The sequence below is a fragment of the Anastrepha ludens genome, chromosome 5, assembly GCF_028408465.1.
Source record: "Anastrepha ludens isolate Willacy chromosome 5, idAnaLude1.1, whole genome shotgun sequence".
Taxonomy (NCBI): Eukaryota; Metazoa; Arthropoda; class Insecta; order Diptera; family Tephritidae; genus Anastrepha; species Anastrepha ludens.
Window position 1 is genome coordinate 10,717,752 of NC_071501.1, and position 19,990 is coordinate 10,737,741.

Below are 19,990 nucleotides of genomic sequence, written 5' to 3' on the forward strand. Positions count from 1 at the left end.
GAACCAACCTGTGGCTTTAATATATCTATCCAGGCTTTTTATTTTTATATTGGCTACTTCTGCCAAGTTATTTAGAGAGCGCTTTCCTAAAATATTGAACCTTCTTCTATTCAGAGCCATGCGCCCGCATAGAAAGTGTTCTATAGTCTCTTCTTCTTCAATGTCGTTACAGCTGCTGCAATAGTCGTTATAGGGCGGTGCGAGTCTATTGGCATTCCTGCCAATCAGACAATGCCCTGCTAGGACCCCGAGAAGATTTCTCATGTTTTTCTTGTTTAGTTTCAACAGTCGGTTTGTGCGGCCTATTTCCATAAAAAAATAAAATATCTCTCATTTTCATAATAAAGTTTCAATAGTTTTAACGCGTCAAAAGAGGGCATAGGAAAAAGAATTTTTAGTACCACTGACATCTAAGCGTCACTTTTGAAACACCCTTTATAACAATTTCAAAAACTTTTCATCAAAATTTTCATCTATGCAATCAGAATATTTAGATATTCAAACTGGATATGCAGTTTTATAACCCACTAAATTTTAGTACAACGAAATGTAAGTTTGAAGTCGTCCAAAATTTCTTTGAATTCTGAAATTTTTTTTGCATCCATATCTCAGCAACGTAATGTTGAGAATTTTGTTCCATATAAAAAGCTTCCGAACTTTTGTTAATTTTTTGTGAATTTCATGGAAAATTTGAAAGTTCGCTTTATGAGGTTTTTGTTACACAATGAACTATTTAAAAAAAGGTTTTTTTCATAAAAAATATTACGAGTTTTGTAAAAAGATAAAGTGGCTTAATTGTGCAAGTGTATGCATGTATATCGATTATCTCTGATTGCGTGTCGACTAATTGGCAATAGATATTTACATACATATGTATATAGGTACTTATATATAATTTAGAAAGTCATGTACATAGGTTGAGAGAGTAACGTCGAAGAACAAGTAGATATTTCTACAGGGAAAGGTACCTTTACGCGCGTTTAACAAACATTGACCTGAACACTAATACCTGCATATATTATATACTCTTAATTAACCATAAATTACGTCAGATAGTGCGGATACGTCACAAACATCTAAATATAGTTCGCGCTTGCAAATAAAATCACGCAATCGAAGAAAAAAATGTGAGCTAATTAAATACAAGTAGACACGAAAGCCTACTCACACTAGTGGTCATGCAAATTTTTGTCATCCTCTTGTCTTCAGGCACAATCAACCCACAAGTCTACTCAACTTTCCTTCATTCGTTACATAGAAGCTGCGTAGAAGGGAATAAGAAACTCATAATTAAATATCAAGCAAACGACATTCATCCTCTTATACGTTTATAATATCAGACCAAGGCCCACGCCCACTTAATGCTACAAGCTGGCACTCTTCAGCTATCTATGTATTTATGTATATGCATAGATGCATACATGCATATGTATTGTAAGCATGCAAGTAGTCGTGTCCTGCTGTGATGATATTTTGTTGCCGGCATATCGGCACCTAAAACCGGCACTGAATTTTCTATATAAAGTCGTTACACCCATCAGCTTCAATCGCAGTCTCATCACCCGCGCTGCTCTGTTCGAGGTAGCTGTAGTTGAAATAAGTGAAAAACACTTGTGACAAGTGGTTTTTAATGTTGTTCCACTCGTCGCTGCCTCTTTGTCAACTGGGGCAATCATTCTGCAATGTCAGCGACAGTTGGTAAAGGCTTGAAAAATTTTGCTGATATTTGCACATTTGTCATCATCGACGACGTCGATTCTGCTGTTTACTTTGGCTTACAATTTCCTTTTTATATTAACTTATTTGTACATATTTGCTGTTGTCTGGTTGGGTTAGCTGAGCAGAAGTATGCATTTTCTAAGCATTGGTAGTTTACAAATTGAAAGATGGCTTTAAATTTTTATAGACTTGGTCTGTTTTGCAATGGCTGTAAAATTATTTATTATTATATAGCTGTTTGTTTATTATTGTGTGTTCTTTCATTGTGAAATTTGAGACTTTTTTAGGAATCTGGTGCTGCACAGAAAATGTGTTTACTTCTGCTTTGTAGATCTTAAAAATGCATTTGGCAGAGTACTATTTAAAGAGGTTATAGACGTGCTCACGCATAAACGTGTGAAGAACAGCATTATTCGTCATAGAGCACTTGAATAAAGATAACAAGCGCATATGTAACACATGGGCTGAAAAGTCCCGGGCCTAACAAAGAAAACACGTTTTCTTTCTGGTCAAAATTAGCTGTTTTCATCAACATAATTTCCATCAGGACCACGCAATCATTCCAGCGCCGCTCTAACATTTCAATTTGATTTATCTTTTACCTTATAAAGGGCTTCAGTGTCAGCGATAACCTCTTCATTCGAGCGAAATTTCTTACCGGCGCGCATGTTTTTAGGTCTAGGAACAGCCTGTAGTCGCTGGGAGTCAAATGTGGTGAATTTGGCACATGTGAGAGCAATTTGAAGTTCAAATCCTGTGGTTTTGCCACTGCTCAGAATCATCAACACGTCCTTTTTTTGGGTCAGCAGTGAGCAAACGCGACGCCCACTTTGAACAGAGCTTTCTCATAGTCAAATGCTCATGCAGTATAAACCCAATACGTTTTTTGATATCTTTACGATGTCAGTTCACTCAGGCGAAGTTGCCTGTTTGATCATTCAGAAGGATTTTTTAATGTTTTCTGGTGTTACCGCCTCATTTGGAGGTCCACTGCGTAGTGCTTCATCGGTGTTTCTACGACCACCTTTTATAGTAAGTCTGCAAACCATCGTTTTATTGCTGCTTCTGATGGAGCGGAGTCCCCATAGCATTTTTGATGCCATTGCGTCGCTTGAATAGTATTTTTTCCCTACCAAGAAGCAGTGTAAAATTAAAACACGCAATTATTTTTGGTCCATTGTTTTGAAAATAACAAAAGCAGCGTCACTCTTAGCGCTATAACCCACGAGCTAATGATTAGAATATCATGAAATTTTACCAGCTGTCTTTTTAAAATTAGTAGTAACTGAAAGAGAGGTGCATCCAATAAAACTAGTGTCATCTATGTGTTAGGCCCGGGACTTTTCAGCCCGTGTGTTAGGTAAAAAAATTAAAAATAAATAAATAAAAACTTAAATCTTAGTTATAAAAAAAGTTATAGAAAGCGCTGACCAAGCGACACGACAATATTATTGAAAATAAGAGCGCGAAGGTGGCTTCTCACGTAGAGAAGCGAAAGGAATTTCGATAAAATATTTATTTATTGCACGGCTTGCACTTATTCCACATTGAAATATCTCAACCAAACATTTAGCGCAGGTGTTACTCTTTGAAAAAAACAGATTGCTATTAAAGCTCTTAACAAAATTATAGAAACTCAATTAAGGGACATAATACAATTTATAACGTTATCAGTTTACTTAAAATTTAGCAGCTGTTTTGATAATAATCTTTCACCATATCGCTCGATTATTTTGTTGCATTTTATAATTGTAATTTATATATAGTAATTGAGCTACTTTTATAGCAAATAAAGGGTTTTCCACTAAGAGGTGTAATTTTGATATTCAAAGAAAAATGCTATTTTTTTAATATAAATGATCGGATATTTATTTCATTATAAAGAGGAAGGGTTGCCGTTAATAGTGGAAAATAACATCAGGCCAATGACCACCACAACCACGCTTACAGGACAATATCCAAAGTGGCTGCCCTATGTCCGCGATAGCCATCTTTGAGGTCTTGAATCGACCCTGGGCTGTTGGTGTAGATCTTCTCTTTCACGTGGCCCCAAAGAAAAAGTCACAAGGAGTTAAATCACAAGATCTTGGTGGTCAAGTGTGATCACCTCTTCGAGAGGTAACACTGTCCAGAAACTGTTCCCGTAAAATATCAATGGTTTCGTTGCTTATGTGGCACGTAGCACCGTCTTGTTGAAAATAATCGTTTACAGATCAATACCATCCAATTCCGGTCATAAAAAATCATCTCTTGATAGCGCAATCCATTCACCTGTAACACCTATTATTGGAAATCCCTTTATTTCAAACGAAATATTTCTACTCCACATTTGTTCGTGTGGGGTTGCTTATTTCCGCTCGGTGGCGGATAGGGGAACATTCGGCAGGTACGCAGGGTAGGTGGGAAATAAAATACCACACGCGAACCATAACGGGTAACACCTGCGTGAAGGTATAGGTAGTTTCCATCTATCATCAAGCTAAGATAAGCGGATTAGTAAGCTACTTATTCGCATCTACTTATAAATTGCAAACGAATCGTCAAGGTGAAGTACCTATAGCACCATGATCAAAGCTTGCCTAAATTTTGACGCTTTAAAATTAAAATAAGCACATTGGACTAAAGGTACTGACCCATTGCAGGCTTGCTTTACTGATTTTGCTTTGTTTTACTTTGAAAGATCCTATGATCCTATGCCCAATGAAAAAAAAATACAAAGTCACGTAGAAAGTAACACCGTCTTGATATTCGCCTTGGCTAGGTGGCGCTGAAATGGAGATATGTCCAAGGGGAAATTTACAGCCAGATTTAGGTCTTATTCAGACTTTATATGTGAATAATTGCATTAGCACTAAACCTACCATGGACGGGTCAAATGACCCATTTTAAACTTTTTGTCAGAAGTTCTTAGAAATAACATTATTAAATCGTCGTTTGCCTTCACGACTTTTATTAAAAAATACATCGAATGTATTTTTTAAGATTTACTCTTCTCTTGCTAATTGTTTTACCGAGAAATATATGTGATCTTAATAATGTATATAATATTTTTAAGACGGGTTATTTGACCCACTTTGGTAGGAATAGGAATACATAAAATATCGGTAGGTTTAGTGTTAGAGAAAATGTTTGCAAAACAAGGCATCATAGGTGGCGCTGTCGTCGAAATATTTATAAAAGTTGGTTTTACAGTCCGATTCGGCTCGTATCCAAAACATTTATGAAGTATGAGTTATGCGAAAATAAATCAATTATAGTAAAGTGGTCTGATTATTCAATTTCGTAGGATCAGCTTGGTCCTAACACATTTCAGAGCTATGTATGTAAGTGTGAGGATCTATCATTATTATTCATTGTCGAAAAAATTCTCTTAAGCTCGAATTAAAGTGCGTCTACTCAATGACGTCCGCTGATGTTGTCTATTGTAGCCTATAATTGCAGGTTTCTAATGATTTAAACCACTTCCTCAAACTGAAGGAAGCATCTCCTTAACTACAGTGAAGAGATTCAGGACATAACTACAGCTACTGGACCGGACAGCATTTAGACAGGCATTAAAAGACACCTATCGGAATACCCTTACCAGCTTCCTAAACTTCCGGCCCCCAATTGCCGTTATCGGAAGCCAACCGCCACTTATTGCAAACAAAGAGCTTCAGCTGCCTCGCGAGACCCGCGAACTTTGGCTCAATTACGTTCTAGATATTGTACTAGGTTAAACTCCAGAATCGACCCCGACATACTCAATATTTTTCCAGCATGTGAAGGCACACCGCACGATAATAACCACTTGTTCACACACCCACTCACCTAACACCCCTCTCCCGCAGGACCCAACCTGTCGAAGTAGCACGTTTCCTGGGCCTACCGTTCAATGAGTTAGACGATGACGATCGGTGAACATAGCGGACTGCCAGGGTTTAGTAAACTGTTAATACAACAACAACTTCTTCGCAAAGGATATGCTCTGGCATTTCATAGCCCCATAGCCCAGCCCGCAAAAGTGGTAAACGCGGCTTCTGCTAAATCTCGTTTCCTCAAATGGTAATAAAGACTGCAATGTCTCCTGTAGTATCCTTTAGAGTTCGTAAGTCTTCTCTCTCTAGATTTAGGAGCCTACTTGATGCTCTTCTAAAAATAACGACAAAGTGTTCCTGCCTGCCTCTTTCCATACACTGTCATGTGAATTTCTTGTCTTCTCAGTCGTTGATAGCCAAAGCGAATTGCATACTGAAGATGACGTCTTCTCAAAACAGTTATTTTTCTTTATATTTCGCGATTTTGACAAGTCTGACGTCAGGCTCTTTTCCAAGGCAAAACAAATAAAAGGAGGTGGAATTACATTGTTTTCATTACACTGTGTGACAAAAAAAAAATTAAATATACTTTTATGGAGACCTAGCACAACTTGTGGGAATAGAAAAACTAAAAAAATGGTATAGGAGAAATTTCCAATACGGGGTGTATTAAGGTTTGTTTTTGTTCTTTCGAACTAAAAAAACAAATTCGTAATCGGATGGAAATTGGCGAAGTTAGGAGTGATTGTTCACATCCACCTACTGAAGAACGGTTTTATGGCCATAAGATGAGATTTTGGGGGTGTATTGGAAATTTCTCCTATACCATTTTGTTTTAGGTTTACTATACCTACAAGTTGTGCTAGGTCTCCATAAAAGTATAATATCACTGTCGCACAGTGTTATTTGTGAGATTTTAACTAAACCAACTAATGAAAACGAAGTGCCGCGTATTGAATTGTGAGAGCACAAATGAATATAAAGCCTCCAAATGCAGTTTTTTTGCGTTTTTATGCGGATGATGCCTTGGCAAGAATGTGTGTGTGTGTATGATTTCTTTTGTTTGGTACTTTCCCTTGTTTTCGCCTACTCTTCGTCTTCACAAACAAGTAATTCCCCTTCCTTTTGTTTGTTTATTCATAGAGCCTGCCAACACAGCGGACTCGGAAGGCGCAACCTTGCATTCTATTATCCTTGATTGATAGCTTCGCTTATTCTTGTTCTGATTCTGGTTCATGTTTCATGCAGCTCTTAATTTCGTTAAGCAGTTCGCTTATTTACTATCGCCACGAACTTCATATGCTGGTACCCCACGCAGCTTTCCTTACTATCAGGTTATTGAGAAGAGTTGACAAAAATCAATTAGATATCATTTATGAAATTTCCACATTGAAACGAGGTATATTTTTAATCTCCGTTATCTCGGGGGTGAGCGTGATTTGCCACCATTTTTTTTTTTAACTTATAAACCAATTCTAAAACAAAAATAAATAAATAAATAATTAGTAAAGAGATAAATAAAATTAGTATGCATACATAGGTACACATGTATATATATACATACATATAGTTACAAATATGTACCGAGACTGGTCGGGATGATTTAATTTCTCTTTTGAGTACAAAATATTATATTACTTATACGCCATGGCGGTTAGTAGTATGAATTTTACTGCATTTTAGTCTCATTTGCGTTGCAAATGACATCATGAGTTGCTGGAAATAAAATTTCTCTAAATGTAAATTGAGGCACGCAATAACAGCTGCAGTAATATGCAGTGGCCTGCATTTTTATAAATTTAATATTTATTTTTCTTTGCTTACATGAACTTGAGCGTTTCTATGGGCTCGGCTGAGCGCACATGAAATGTCCTACATGCTGTAGAAATTATGCCATACGCATAAGTATGTGCATCTGTAGTAACACATATTTCTGCAAGCTGAAAGTGAGATCTTTGTAGTACAATGCGATTCCTGTTAATGACCGTTAAGGGGCCGCAGTAAAAGTGGACGCCATTGCACTTGATGACATTCGTACACACAATGCGAAGAGAGGATATGCCTATGAGAATCGCGCTGACCTTGAAATGTAGCCATGTATACTTGGATGTAGACAGTAGCTTTGTGTATGTGCTCAAAATAAAGAGAACTAGAAGAGAAAATAATTTGTTTACCACATTTCCTGTAATTTCATTTCCCAACTTTTTTCTCTCTTTGTTTTTGCAACATTTTAGGGTTTTCCAATTTTACTTGTATTCCTTTAACAACATTGTTGCGTTGTTTTTCATTGCTCATAACTTATTTTTAACTACATTTATGACATCATCCTCAATGAATGATTTTATTATCGGTTCGCTTCATTTTCGCATCTCACTTCATTATCCTTTTCATGTTGTTGGATAAACAAAAGCTTGTATTCGACGATAGAGTACAATTGCACACACTTCCCATGGTGGAGTGGTGGCCTATTTTATTACCGTTAGCCTATATTATTCACCGTTTGTTGCTATGGAGCTTCGTTTAGAGTTAATATGCATGTAGATTATTTGGTTGCATGTTCTCCGGAGACTTGATGATATATTTCCTACAACACTGATTTGCACATACAGTAGTGGCTAACTAATTAACACGCTCTTGCAGACTCAAAATGTATTACCAATGTTTTGAAATAAAAATTACTCCAATGCCGTATTTATTTTTTATTAATTATGAACGCATGAACCAAATTTTCAAAGAAAATAAAAAATTAGTACTATATCTCAGTTCTCATATATTTTAGTTCAAGGATGTCTCGCATATGCCCAATTTCGACTTTTGTAAAATGTAAAGTTTATATTTTAAAGTAAAGTTTATATTTCACTTAGCGACATGAAAGTTACACACAGAGAGAAATATTCTCTTTATTAATATATTACAAAAAGGTTGTTCCAAGACAATTTGAAATATCTGAAATTACTCTTGTTGTAGAAGCATAAACATTCCACACACATGTACGGGCAATGCTGCTTGGCCGGATATATAGTATGTAATTTCGGATCATACTCTTGAAACGGCTGCCGTGGGAACAAAATTTATGTTTCGTATGTTTGTCTTGTGAAATCTCTGCAGTCTCGACGATCCTTTTTGTCTTTCGCCTTCGTCTTTGATATTATTCAGTGAAGCGAATCAATCTTAATACCCCATCTGGGGCGCTTCGTAATTAGATTTTTCCATATTAGCTTTATAAAAACTCTGTAAGCAAGGAATCCAGCCATCATGAGAGCTCTAATAGAATTCTATACTATTTACAAATTTTATAACATTGACTTTGCTTCCTCTAAGCACTATTTCATCAAACTTCTTAATTATGCTTATAAAAAAATTGATTGATAATGTTTTACTATAATATCTTCTTACTCGCTAAGATTGTGATATTTTTTATTACAACATCTGCATTCGTCTGTAGGGCAATTTGTTTTTGTTGACTAATTTTTACTTCAATAAAAAAAGTTGAAAAGTTTAAGCTGTCAGATCTCAGTAGAACTAAGTATCCTATAAACGCTCGACGCGGAACGGCTGTAGTTTTTTTTTGTAATATAACAGCAACACTTCTCGCAAATGGTACTTATTTGTCTGGAAGGTCGATATTTCCACGTATGTAAACATATGTCGCCGAAAAAAGTTCTTTAGTGCTTTTATTAATAGATACCAAAGGTTTTTTGGAGTCACTTTGAAATGAAGACTACCGATTTTGGAGGTAAAAATGTAGCCGCTGGATCTTTATTGGATCCACTACGTCTATGTGCATCTTGGAACTATGTTTCATCAAGGAACTATGAGAAAATAGATATATATATGGTATACATATATACTACGTCTATGTCGTCGTAAAGCTCGCACAGCCCATTGTTCCATCGCCTATGATATTCGCCGTAGCTAATGTGCAAAGGTCCAAAAATCTTACGCAGAATCTTTCTCTCAAACACTCCAAGTGACGCCTTATCGGATATTGTCATCGTCCGAGCTTCTGCGCGGACGGGTATGATGATTTCCAGTCTATATATAATCTTATTTAATTTGTGAAGTAGTCTGTAAGAATTTGTTTTTATTCATGGGCTTTACATATGGATACAAAAATATTGCATTTAAATATATATATTAAATTCCATTTTATTTTGAATTGTTCGACCCTCCTCTTAGTTCTATATAATTTTATTTAATATAATTTATTTATTTTATCATTAAATACTATCCCACTTCTGATAAACATTTGCTGCATTGCCTCGCTCTATAAAAATTCCATTCAATATGGCAGCACATTCCTTACGTAAAATTAATTCACATGGCTCAACTTTCATCCTACTGAGCTGAGCTCACTTGTTTCACTCTCTCACTCTTGCTCTCTTTTTGCTCCACAGATATTCCGTTTACTATTGGAAGGTGTCGCGTGAGAATCGTCGCTGTTACATGGACTACTATTACATGGAGAATGGTAAACAAATTTACGGTGTCCCTTTGGGTGGTATTGGGGGCGGCACCATCGGACGTGGATTTGCCGGTGAATTTTGTCGTTTTCAAATGCGGCCCGGCATGTACGAGTACAATGTGGTGCAGGCGAATCAATTCATTGTGACAATCAAAGACGCCAAGGGTTGTACAATATTTCAAAGTTTACTGTCGCGAAATAGGTAAGTGCCCGAGATGAAGTACTGTTTTCAACTAATTAAAATGCATGTAGTGTAACTACATACATACATACATAAGTCGCTTGTATCCCTTACTCCTCTAACCTTCTAACTGTCCTAATACATAATGTTTTATGACCATTTGTAATCTTAACCACATAACCAAGCGTGAGCCACCACCAAAACACTGGGATGTGCGCCATTGTTGGGCTAGCCATGATTTGACCTTAATTTTGGCTGTATTGTTATATTGACATAGTTGCTGTTTCCTCACATGTGATTTCATACTTTCATTTATGCGCACACATACACACATATGTTCGTAACTAATGTAAACTAGTGCTAATAAGACCTTTCAACACGCCATCACACTTCTATTCACCCTCATTTTCACGTTTTCAACATTGGACTCCATTCGTGTCATTGTAACTGGGATGCGTGTGTGTGTGTATATGTGCATATGTATGTATGTATATGCAATCAGTGTTTGTGAATATAATTTCCTCGTGACTAAGAGTCCCTTTCATCACGTCACGTTGCATGTTACACCACACCAAACCAACAAAATCAAACTCCTCACGTTTTCAAATTACTATTGGATTTTTAATCATACTTTCCCCCGTCCCATGTTCGCCCAATTTCTGTAATTATAGTTATTATTTACAGAATATTTTTATAATTGTATTTCACTTTTTATTCCATCGCTAATGCATTCTTAAATGTAAATTCATTAAAACTGTAAATCCGTTTGCTGATTGCGTGTAACTTAAGCTTTATCACAAAAGTTTAACGCATTTTACATATAAATTGTATTGCTTATGGTATAATAGAATGAGATAAGTGTGATCGTTTCCTAATACAAGTGTGATTCTTTTAATTTTATTCACTTCATTTTGTATTTGTTTGCATGGATAAAAATTAGAAGGCTAAGAGGCAACTAAAGGGAAAACCAAATAGCTTTCGGAAGGAAGCACTTTTGAAAATTAATGTAGGGAAAACTGGAACAGGAAACAAGAAAAATCTATTATTGTCAAGAATTTCGCGAGATATCGGAATGAAAGAAAGAATAATAAATAATAGGGGTCATCAAAGATGGTAAAATTTTCTTAGATTTGTATAAATTTTATTCATTCAAGAAACTTACGCTCGTATGCTTAACAATCCTATACCGAAGCGGTTCTAAATTCTGCATTACAATCTTCTTTAGCTTAGGCGCTTTTCTTCTTCTTGATTGAGTTTAACAAAGCGTGCCACGCTTTTATTTCTCGCCCCAGTTGGGCACACCAAGTGAAGCCAAGTTCTTCTTCAACTTATCTTTTCAACGCAAAGGAGGGCTTCCACTTCCGGTGCTACCACTAGCTGGTACCGCATTGCAGGCTTTCAGAGTCGGAGCGTTTCTATGTTTTAGCCAGCGTAGCTACGAAATCTCTATTAGCTGCACGATTCGTCGTCGTAAAGCTCATAGAGCTCATCGCTCCATTGTCTACGGTATTCGCCGTCGCCTATGTGCAAAGGTCCAACAAAATTTCCACAGCTTCTTTCTCTTAAACACTAAGGGACGCCTTATTGGATATGGTCACCGTCCAAGTTTCGGCGCCATATCGCACCCTAAATACAAAAGGATCAAAACTCAAAATGTACTTCTGCTCAAATATGAACGAGACGTTATCAATAAAACGGTCCGCGGTTGATATATAGCAAAAATAAATTTTTTGTTTTTTGGTAGGACTGTTATAAGCTTACATGGCAAATTTCAGCGTGATATGTCACATAGTTTGTTTTCTGTGCTACTGTAAACAAGTCAAGCTCGAGTGTGGAAAATTTTGAGTTGTGCCCCTTTTGTATTTAGGGTGCGATATGTTAAGACGGGCGTGATGAGATACTTATAAAGTATTAGTTTTGTTCCTCGAGAGAGGAATTTACTACTCAATTGCCTACTTAGTCCAAAGTAGCACTTTTTGGCAAGAGAGATTTTCCATTGGATTTCTAAGCTAACATTATTTCTGGTGTTAATACTGATTCCTAAATAGATGAAGTCCCCTATTACTTCAAAATCATAACTGTCAACAGGGGCGTGGGTGCTAAAACGCAAGTGCGCCGTCCAGATCAGCGCCAGATCCATTCGCTTAGCTTCTTTATCCAGTTTGGAAAAGGTAGAACTAGCAGCGCGGTTGGTAAAGCCAATTATGTCAATATCATCCGCTTATGCTGACAATTAAACGCTCTTCTAATAAATGGTACTTGAGCGGTTATGTTAGATAAGCTAATCGAAAGCGAATCACGTTGTTGTAGTAGCCGTTAAGCAAGCCCTGCTAGCGTGGTATATCTATCTATCGTCATGGTATATCTAATCTCAGAAAACACACTATTTCGTCGGATTGGGTCCAGAGGGAGAGAAGTGTTAGGTAAGTGAGGCAGCTGAAGCTTTTCATTTGCGATAGGTGGAGGTTGGCCTCCGATAACGGGTTTTGGAAGATCGGGAGTTTGGGAACGTTGTCTAATATCTGTCTCACAGGTCTGAAGCTTTGTTCATTGCGAATTAATAGTGTCAGGCGAGCAGACTACCCAATTGCTTTAAGTGCTGATGGCTAGCGATTTGAGAATCTTGCTGCGATTTTTGATTTTAATGACAATTGTAGTTGTATGCATCGAGATGGAGAGCAAACTGTCAAAGGTGATCAATCACCCCACGGCTCGGCGAGGTCTTTCCCAATTCTGACGGCGATGCTAGTAGTGAAAAAAAATGTAGATGGCCTGATTAAGTATAGCGTATGATCAAAGCTTATAAAAGCTTCTCTAAATTCTTACTCATTAAAAAACAAAATAAGACCATTGCAGTAAAGATTTCCTAACAACTTCCTTTGGTGTGCATCTCCTGTTCTAATCACTCCCGCTTCCTACTCATATTCGCCTCAAATGAGCAAATGTTCATATCCGCTTGGCTTTGCTTTACTTCGAAAGCTTCTATAGCCAAATGAAAGCATTCAAGTCAGAATAATCGGCTGATACGAAGCAACAACTGAAATTGAACTTTCAAAGACTGACCAAGCACTGTGAAATAGGATATTCCGCTATTTGAAGCTTACTCGAAGCAAAGCTGCCATTTGGCCAACTTTCATACTTTACAGTACATTTATATTTTTTTCTGACAGATGTCGGATCAAAACGAGCGTGCATTTATACCATACAAATATCCTTCTCCTATTTGTGGCGTGCGTCTTGATTTCAAGCCGACTCCGAACGGCAGATATTTTCATGAGGAGCTTTTTCATGGCAGAAATACACTCGGAGGTTTGCCATTGTTTGCTGAGGAGTGACTGCTATTAGAAAAAATTTTGGCCTTTCATCGAGATTCGAACCTACGTTCCTCTCTGAATTCCGAATGGTAGTCACGCACCAACCCATTCGGCTACGGCGGCCGCGATCAAACATAGATTTTTAAAGGTTTATTTTCCCACAATGTTTTGGTTTTTTTATAAATTCAGCTTATCTTGCGCTTTTATACAAAAATTATGAATTTTTTAGTATTTAAATTTTCTAATGTTTTGCTTTGCTTTTTTACTAAAAAATGCTTATTATTGTAATGATTAAGGTAAATTGTAAGATTAATGTCAACACCATATCTAATTCATGTACAACAAATTGTATTGTTTTTTCTTGCCGCAAAACAACAACTTAAAGCTTATCACTGCTATTGAAAAATTCAGATTTTTTTTTTTGCTTTTGCTAATTTATTTTTTAACTTATTTTCTCCATATTTTTTCTCTGTTCTCGTTTGTGCAAAAACACAAAAACAAAAACTGCCAAATATTTTCGTCACTTATTACACACGCGAAATTTCCATATTCACCTCCGCTATTCGAAATTTGATTTCTGCGCTAAATTTTATTTGTCTACGGCCGAAAATTTATCATCTGCACACTGGATTACCGGCACAACGTCACCACCACCAACACAACGATACACATGCGCGATCACTTACAACAAAATTGCACATCCCACTGATAACCGACGGAAATGGAAATCGAAACTTGCTTTCGTGCTTTTGTCACGCATTCATCCATTCTTACCCCACTTTGTTTTTATTGCTTTATAAAAAAAATGATTACTTTCTCATCCCGAAATTCCTCCATATAATGAATTCATCGAATATTTATGAAATCGTAATTCTCATTCATCTTTTCACATCTCATTTGCTCACCATTCGAAACACATCCATTCAACAACCACGCGCCGCAAAATGTACACCGAATTCCCTCACCTCCTACTCCCATCCAACCAACCAAACCACCAATCCATATGCGCAGTTCACTCGACAGCGTCAACTCTCAATGTACAAGTAATATGCCCAATTGCAGCAGCCGTTCCAAGCAGCCGCTAAATGCCTGGCACTCGAACATCGACGACTCGAAATGCTCATACACGGGTCTGTATCCGCGCGCCTGGACCGAATATGATCTTACTGCGTACGGCGTGCGACTGATTTGTCGTCAAATTTCGCCCGTCATACCGCACGACTACAAAGACTCATGCCTGCCGTGCGCCGTCTTCGTGTGGTCTGTGGAGAATGTGTGTGCGGAGGAGCGTAAGGTTGCCATAACATTTACGTTCAAGAATGGCACCGGTACTAAGAAGCAGGATGCCGAGGGCGGCGCTGAGGCGGAGCTAATTTCGCAAGGTAATATGAAGGGCGTGGGTATACGACAGAAGATCGCTGGCATGCCATGCACCTATAATTTGGGCTGTCGGGTATTGCCTGAAATCAGTATTACACGCTGCACGCAGTTCGATCCGAGCGGCACGGGAGAACAACTATGGTCCGATTTGAAGGAGAATGGACAACTGAGTGAGAAGCATTGCGATGAAACGCTCAAAAGTAAGTAAACTATTTTAAAGTCAATGTGTGTGTATAAAGTTTATTAAAGATAGAAAATAAAAGGTCAGAAATTTACCAGAAACGAGAATATACTTTTCAAAAGGTTTCGAATCCAAACTCTGGGCATAGCTGCTCGGTAGCTTAGTTTTCCGAGGTATTTGCTCCAATATTTTCTTTTTGTTTTCGTCCTAATAAAATACTAATCGACTGTTTGATTTCTTCATGGTGCTTAGTAGATTGATTAGAATGTATACTTTGTATTCGAGAAATCGCACGAAATCGTAATAGATGGAGTGAGTTAGTCCGCCCTATTCATTTTATTGTCAAGGAAAAAAAAATGTCGACGAAAAAAATAAATTGAAGCAAACTTAACAGCATTCGAAAGAAGAAGTTTTGTGCTCTAAGATGCTATTGTAATTGTAATGCTACATAACCGCAAACAGAGGCCAAAATCGCGGTGTTATACTAAAATTATCTATGAAATATCCGTGAAACATAAGCCGCCATAATTAAATATTTTCGGTTAAGTTTTTCATTTGTCAACCCGCAATAATAAGACTCTTGAGTTTTAAGGATTTTCAAAAGGGCGTGTTCAAGCATTAAACGAAATTGGGTTTGCTTTCATGTGAAGAAAAAATATGTAGCAAAATCTCATTGCAGGCGAAGACTTTTTCTTCCACTGAATGCTTAACTACAGTTAAAAGCTGTGTTATAGCCTAGGCAGACGTTAGTATTACGAGGGGTGCCTTTTATATCTCGGGATTAGAGAACAAAAACAAATTTTAATCATCGAAAATCACTTTATTGTTTTTCAAAATATTCTCCATGAAGATCTATACACTTTTGCATGCATTTGAACCAATTGTCGAAGCACTTTTGCCACTCTGAATGAGGTACCTCCAAAACATGCATTCTGAATGCCGCAACCGCTTCTTCAGGTGTCGAAAAATGTTGACCTCTCAGTTTGTTTTTTACGTACGGGAATAAAAAGAAGTCATTCGGTCCCAAGTCAGGACTATACGGCGGATGACCCATTAATTCCATGTTTTGGGTGCTCAAAAATGCAGTTGTTTGAGCCGATGTGTGAGAGCTCGCATTGTCTTGGTGAAGAGTGATCCGTCTTTGGCGATTGGTTTTCCTAATTTCTTGGAAGACAACTGGCAAACAAATGGTTGTGTACTACTCAGAATTTACTGTTCTGCGTTGTTCTAGTGGTACGGTTGCGACATGTCCAGTTTTTCCGAAAAAACAGGCGACCATTTGCTTGGAAGTGCTTCGTGCGCGAACAACATTTGTTGGATTTGGCTAATCTTGAAACACCCATACAGTCGACTGCTGTTTACTTTCGGGCCCATACGCGTAAATCCATGATTCATCACCTGTCACGATGTCATAGACGTGTTTCGAAGCCCCCCCAATCGTATTTTTTGAGCATTTCCTTCGACCAATCGACACCAGCCTTTTTTTGAGCGATTGACAAATTGTGTGGGATCCAACGCGAACAAATTTTTTTGACAGTCAAATGTTTATGCAATATTGAATGATGCTGGTCCCACTAATACCTAAGATTGTCTCAATCTCACGATAGATCACATGACGATCTTGCAATATCAGTTCGCGCACAGCATCAATGGTTTTCGGAACAACAACTGATTTTGGACGACTTTCACGAAATTCGTCTTGGAGTGAACTACGACCACGATTGAATTCACCATACCATCGATAAACACTGGTCCTTGATGGAGCTTCATCGCTAAAAAATGAATTAAGTTCATCCATGCAATGTTGCTGAGTTAATCCACGTCGAAAGCTGTAAAAAATAATCGCACGAAAATGTTCACGATTTAATTCCATTTTTGAACCGAGATGAATCTTTTAAGTTACTGTAAACAACACAAATAGCGCTGATATTTCAAAACGTTCTGAGTACGTAAAAGCCAAAAAATGTCAAACTTTGCGATACAGCTGTCAGTTGCCAGATTTCAACACCAGGGTTGTCAAATCCCGACATATTCAAGGCACCCCTCGTAATCGGGATTAACGACTTAAGTCGGATTTATTTCAGAAATTAAGTGCAACTAATGCAGATGGACAACTAGACTTAATTCTCATAATTTAAGCGGATTAGGGGAATTTTCGTTGGCAACATTGTCGAAAAATGACAGTTAATATTGTATCTATTGTGAATGAAAATTAATGAAACTTAAAAACAAGAACAAGAAATACTGAATGCAATCCTAGTTTGCACTACCATATTTGAAATTACCTTAATTGTTTTGAGGTTTCGGAGCAGTTTGAGGAATTACAATTCAAGATTGTTTTTAAATAAATAATTATTTCTTAGTATTACGGCAGCTATTACACGTATATTTTCATGCCTATGTGGTAAGTGGCACCGTCCTGTGGAAATCACATAAATCCATGTAATTTAATTTAGGCTACCAAAAAAATTTTGTTATCATTTCACGATAACTTTTACGTTACAGGCAGCTTTGCCACCATCATTTTCCAAGAGCCATTTTCATAAAATGTTTGGATAACTTTTTCAACTGAGTATCGCTCCGTGACTAAGGTCGCCAAAGTCTGTGTTACAGATTGTCTAAAATAAATATAAAAAAAATTATAAAATATATCACAAATAATGCAGTCATGTGAAAATTTGTGAAAATGTTTTCTGTTACAAGGAGGTATATCTTGTTTATTTTTCAATACGAAATGGTCCACAAATCAATTTTTAAAGCTAAGAATGCGAAAAATAGTATATTACAAAAATAAAAAAAAAACCTACATCACCTCTGAATTATAGGGCTATTCGTGCAAAAAATAAGAGAAGCACTAATTTTCTGCATGAAAATTCTACAACACAGAGCATAACTAATAGCGATGTCACAATGGGTCCTTTGCGACAACGCATATGACTGTCGTGAGGTGCAAAACACACAATGAAAGTATTGCCGCATATAAACAAAAAATCAACAGATGTTCTGGTCGTGAAAGCAAATATCATATTTCATTGCGTATAAACAGTTTTCTGTTGGTTGTGAAATATATAATAAAACTAGCTTTACCCCGCGGCCCCGTTCGCGTAGGAGTAGTTTTGAGGGATTTAGGATATGTTATAAAAGAATTACAAACAATAATTTCATAGAAAATAATTTTTTATTAATAACCATAATATTACAATACCCGACATCCGTTGCTATGCCGCGTTGAATAAAATCAAAACAATCAATCAGAACAATATCAAGCAAAATTATTTTTATTAATTTTCTATCTCAAACCGTTTTTGAACTTTGCATTTGGGTCATAGTTGCACAGCTTATGCGGATAATGAAGTCTAGAGTGTGCTATAAATAGTGGAAAATAGGAAAAACTAACTTAGATCAAATTTAAAAAAATATTCGATTATTAGTGACGAATGAGAGTGGGGGCGCGGCCTTGGGGCTGCGGGAAGGGAGTTCCAATATAAAAACATGCCTATAACCTTCATTGGGTGAAAATATGAATGTATAAAAATGTTTACGTCATTTCGTGTTGTCGTTTCGTAGTGATGCGCAGACAACGTACAGAGATTCACCTTTATATAGGGTGTTTTTTTTTAGAGGTTAGGTTTTCAAGATGAAATAAAACGTATATAATTTAATGTTATGACCAAGAATTTAGCTTTATTATAAAGATAAGGGTTTGCCATTATGTTTTAAAAATGATTTCGGGCAAGTGGCCGCCGCGGCTGGCTCGAATAAATTCCAGCCGAGAGGCCCAATTTTCGACCACTTTTTGCAGCAATTGGGGCCGTATGTCAGCAATAACGCGCCGAATATTCTCTTCCAAGACGTCAATCGTCTCGGGCTTATCTGCGTAGACAAGCAACTTCACATAGCCCCACAAGAAATAGTCCAGCGGTGGTATATCGCACGATCTTGGAGGCCACTCCACAGGTCCACGGCGCGAGATAATGCGCTCACCAAAAGTGTCCTTCAATAAATCGATTGTTGCGTTGGCTGTATGGCATGTAGCGCCGTCTTGTTGGAACCAAAGATCGTCCACATCAACATCGTCCAATTCAGGCACGAAAAAGTCATTAATCATGGCTCTATAGCGCTCTCCACTGACTGTAACATTATGGCCGGCTTCATTTTTAAAGAAATATGGACCAATGATTCCCTCTGCCCATAGAGCACACCAAACAGTGACTTTTTGAGGATGTAACGGCGTCTCAGCAATGGCTTGTGGATTATGTTCACTCCAAATGCGACAATTTTGCTTATTGACATACCCATTCAACCAAAAGTGAGCTTCATCGCTGAACAAAATTTTCTTCGATGCGTCGCGCGAATCGAACCATTATTTTCGTAATAAATTTGCACGATTTGCAAACGTTGTTCAGGTGTAAATCTATTAATTATGAAATGGCAAACCAAACTGAGCATAAATCAAGTGACAGCTGTCAAAAAGACCATCTACGAAAAAAGTAGTGCCAACTTGAAAACCTAACCTCTAAAAAAAACACCCAGTTGCCAGTTTTTATACGTACGGCGTACGGCACGTATGTGGCGTTTTCTACTCAAATACACATAATCCATTTTTCTGTCAATCAAATTCGTTGCCGCAACGGACGGAACGAACCCAGTGTGATGGGCCTATAAGGCAATTTTTATACGTAGAGTAAAGGTGTATTTGGTTGTAAAATGAAAAATCTTTATTTATTCTTGTAAATCAATTTCATCCTCTTCAAAATAATCCCCTCTCGATGAAATACACTTATGCCAACGATTTTTCCAATCCCCGAAGCATGCCAAGTAGTCCATTTCCGGTATAGCCATCAGCACCTTCTTCGATTCAGCTTTTATCCCCTCAATCGACTCGAAACGCGTTCTCCGGAGTAATCTCTTGAGTTTTGGGAATAGCCAGAAGTCACACGGAGCCAAATCAGG

General features: G+C 37.4%; 1 protein-coding gene across 5 annotated transcripts in view; it reads left to right on the forward strand.

The window, feature by feature from the left end:
• Positions 1 to 19,990, forward strand: part of LOC128863104 (non-lysosomal glucosylceramidase) — a 58,802-nt gene that overhangs the window by 30,117 nt on the left and 8,695 nt on the right. For 2 of the 5 annotated variants that reach the window (XM_054102046.1, XM_054102045.1), the window contains exons 3-4: positions 9,914 to 10,183; positions 14,488 to 15,056. In XM_054102046.1, the coding sequence (XP_053958021.1) occupies positions 9,914 to 10,183; positions 14,488 to 15,056 (839 nt within the window). The remainder of the gene's footprint in view (positions 1 to 9,913; positions 10,184 to 14,487; positions 15,057 to 19,990) is intronic. The other 3 variants (XM_054102047.1, XM_054102048.1, XM_054102049.1) reach the window with 3 other exon arrangements.